Here is a 1,405-nt window from a genome sequence, read left to right as displayed (position 1 = left end):
TGACACCCACCCCCCAATGGCCCCCCACCTCCTGTGCCCCCTCCCAGGGCCGGGGCAGCCCCATCCGGCCTGGACCCCCCCACTGACCACTGGTGGGACCATGGGGCCGGGGGGCCACAGTGGAGCCGTGGGTCTGAGGCAATGGAGTCATGGGGCTGGGGGTCTGTGGTGGGACCATGGGGCTGAGGTTCCACAGTGGGGTCCGTGGTGGGGCGGTGGGGCTGGGGTCTGCAGTGGGGCTGAGGGTCCATGGTGGGGTCCGCGGTGGGGCGGTGGGGCCGGGGTCTGCAGTGGGGCTGAGGGCGGCGGTGCCGGCAGGAGCGGGGGGTGCCGGTGCCGCGGGACGAGCCCCTGGACACGTCGGGCATCGAGTGGATCCGCATGGGCACCACGGTGGCCACCAACGCGCTGCTGGAGCGCCGGGGCGAGCGCCTGGCCCTGCTGGTCACCCGTGGCTTCCGGGACCTGCTCCACATCGGCAACCAGGCCCGGCCCCACATCTTCGACCTGGTGAGGCCCGGCCCCACAGCACCCCACGGCACCCCCACCCTTGGGGTGGCATGTCCCCGTGACCCACAACATCTAGGATGGAGCTGGCACGTCCCCGTGACTCGCACCTTCCAGGGTCTTGGTGGCACGTCCCCATCACCCAAACCATCTAGGATCATGGTGGCACATCCCGGTGACCCACACCATCCAGGATCACGGTGGCACATCCCCATGTCACATCCCCATGTCACATCCCCGTGACCCACACCATCCAGGGTCTTGGTGGCACATCCCCGTGACCCACACCATCTGGGGTTGTGGTGGCACATCCTTGTGTGACCCACACTGTCCAGGGTTGTGGTGGCACATCCCTGTGACCCACACCATCCGGGCTCAGGGTGCCACATCCCCGTGTCCCACACCATCAGGGACTGGGGTGGCACATCCTCGTCACCCCACATTCTCTAGGGTTGGGGTGGCACATCCCCCTGTGACCCACACCATCTGGGGTTGTGGCGGCAAGTGCTTGTGTGACCCACATTCTCCAGGGTTGTGGTGGCCCATCCCCCTGACCCACACCATCCAGGCTCAGGGTGCCACATCCCTGTGTCCCACAGTGACGGGGTGGCACGTCCCCGTGACCCACCCCCCCTGGCCCCTGGGCTGTCACGTCCCCGTGACCGGCACCGTCCGGCCTTGGGGCAGCGTGTCCCCAGGTGACCCCCCCCCACCGAGCGGGGGTCGGGCCGTCACGTCCCCGTGTCCCCGCGTGACCGGCCGGGTGGGCCCGTCCGTGTCCTCTGCCCGCCGCGGACGTCCTTGGTGGCGTGGGGACGTCCCCGGATCCCGGTGCCACGTCCCGTGAGCGGCCGCTGGGCTCCGGCCACGGCCCCGCGCCAGCCCCGGCCACGTGCCA

The 1,405-nt window shown here is 70.1% G+C and overlaps 1 protein-coding gene across 1 annotated transcript in view; it reads left to right on the top strand.

Moving 5' to 3' along the window:
- Window positions 1-1,405, top strand: part of OPLAH (5-oxoprolinase (ATP-hydrolysing)) — a 41,342-nt gene that overhangs the window by 15,030 nt on the left and 24,907 nt on the right. The window contains exon 2 of the mRNA XM_014956139.1: window positions 319-515. Coding sequence (XP_014811625.1) covers window positions 319-515 — 197 coding nt within the window. The remainder of the gene's footprint in view (window positions 1-318; window positions 516-1,405) is intronic.

This window comes from Calidris pugnax, unplaced genomic scaffold, assembly GCF_001431845.1.
Source record: "Calidris pugnax isolate Ruff unplaced genomic scaffold, ASM143184v1 scaffold307, whole genome shotgun sequence".
Classification (NCBI taxonomy): domain Eukaryota; kingdom Metazoa; phylum Chordata; class Aves; order Charadriiformes; family Scolopacidae; genus Calidris; species Calidris pugnax.
This window is presented reverse-complemented; position numbering and strand designations above follow the sequence as displayed.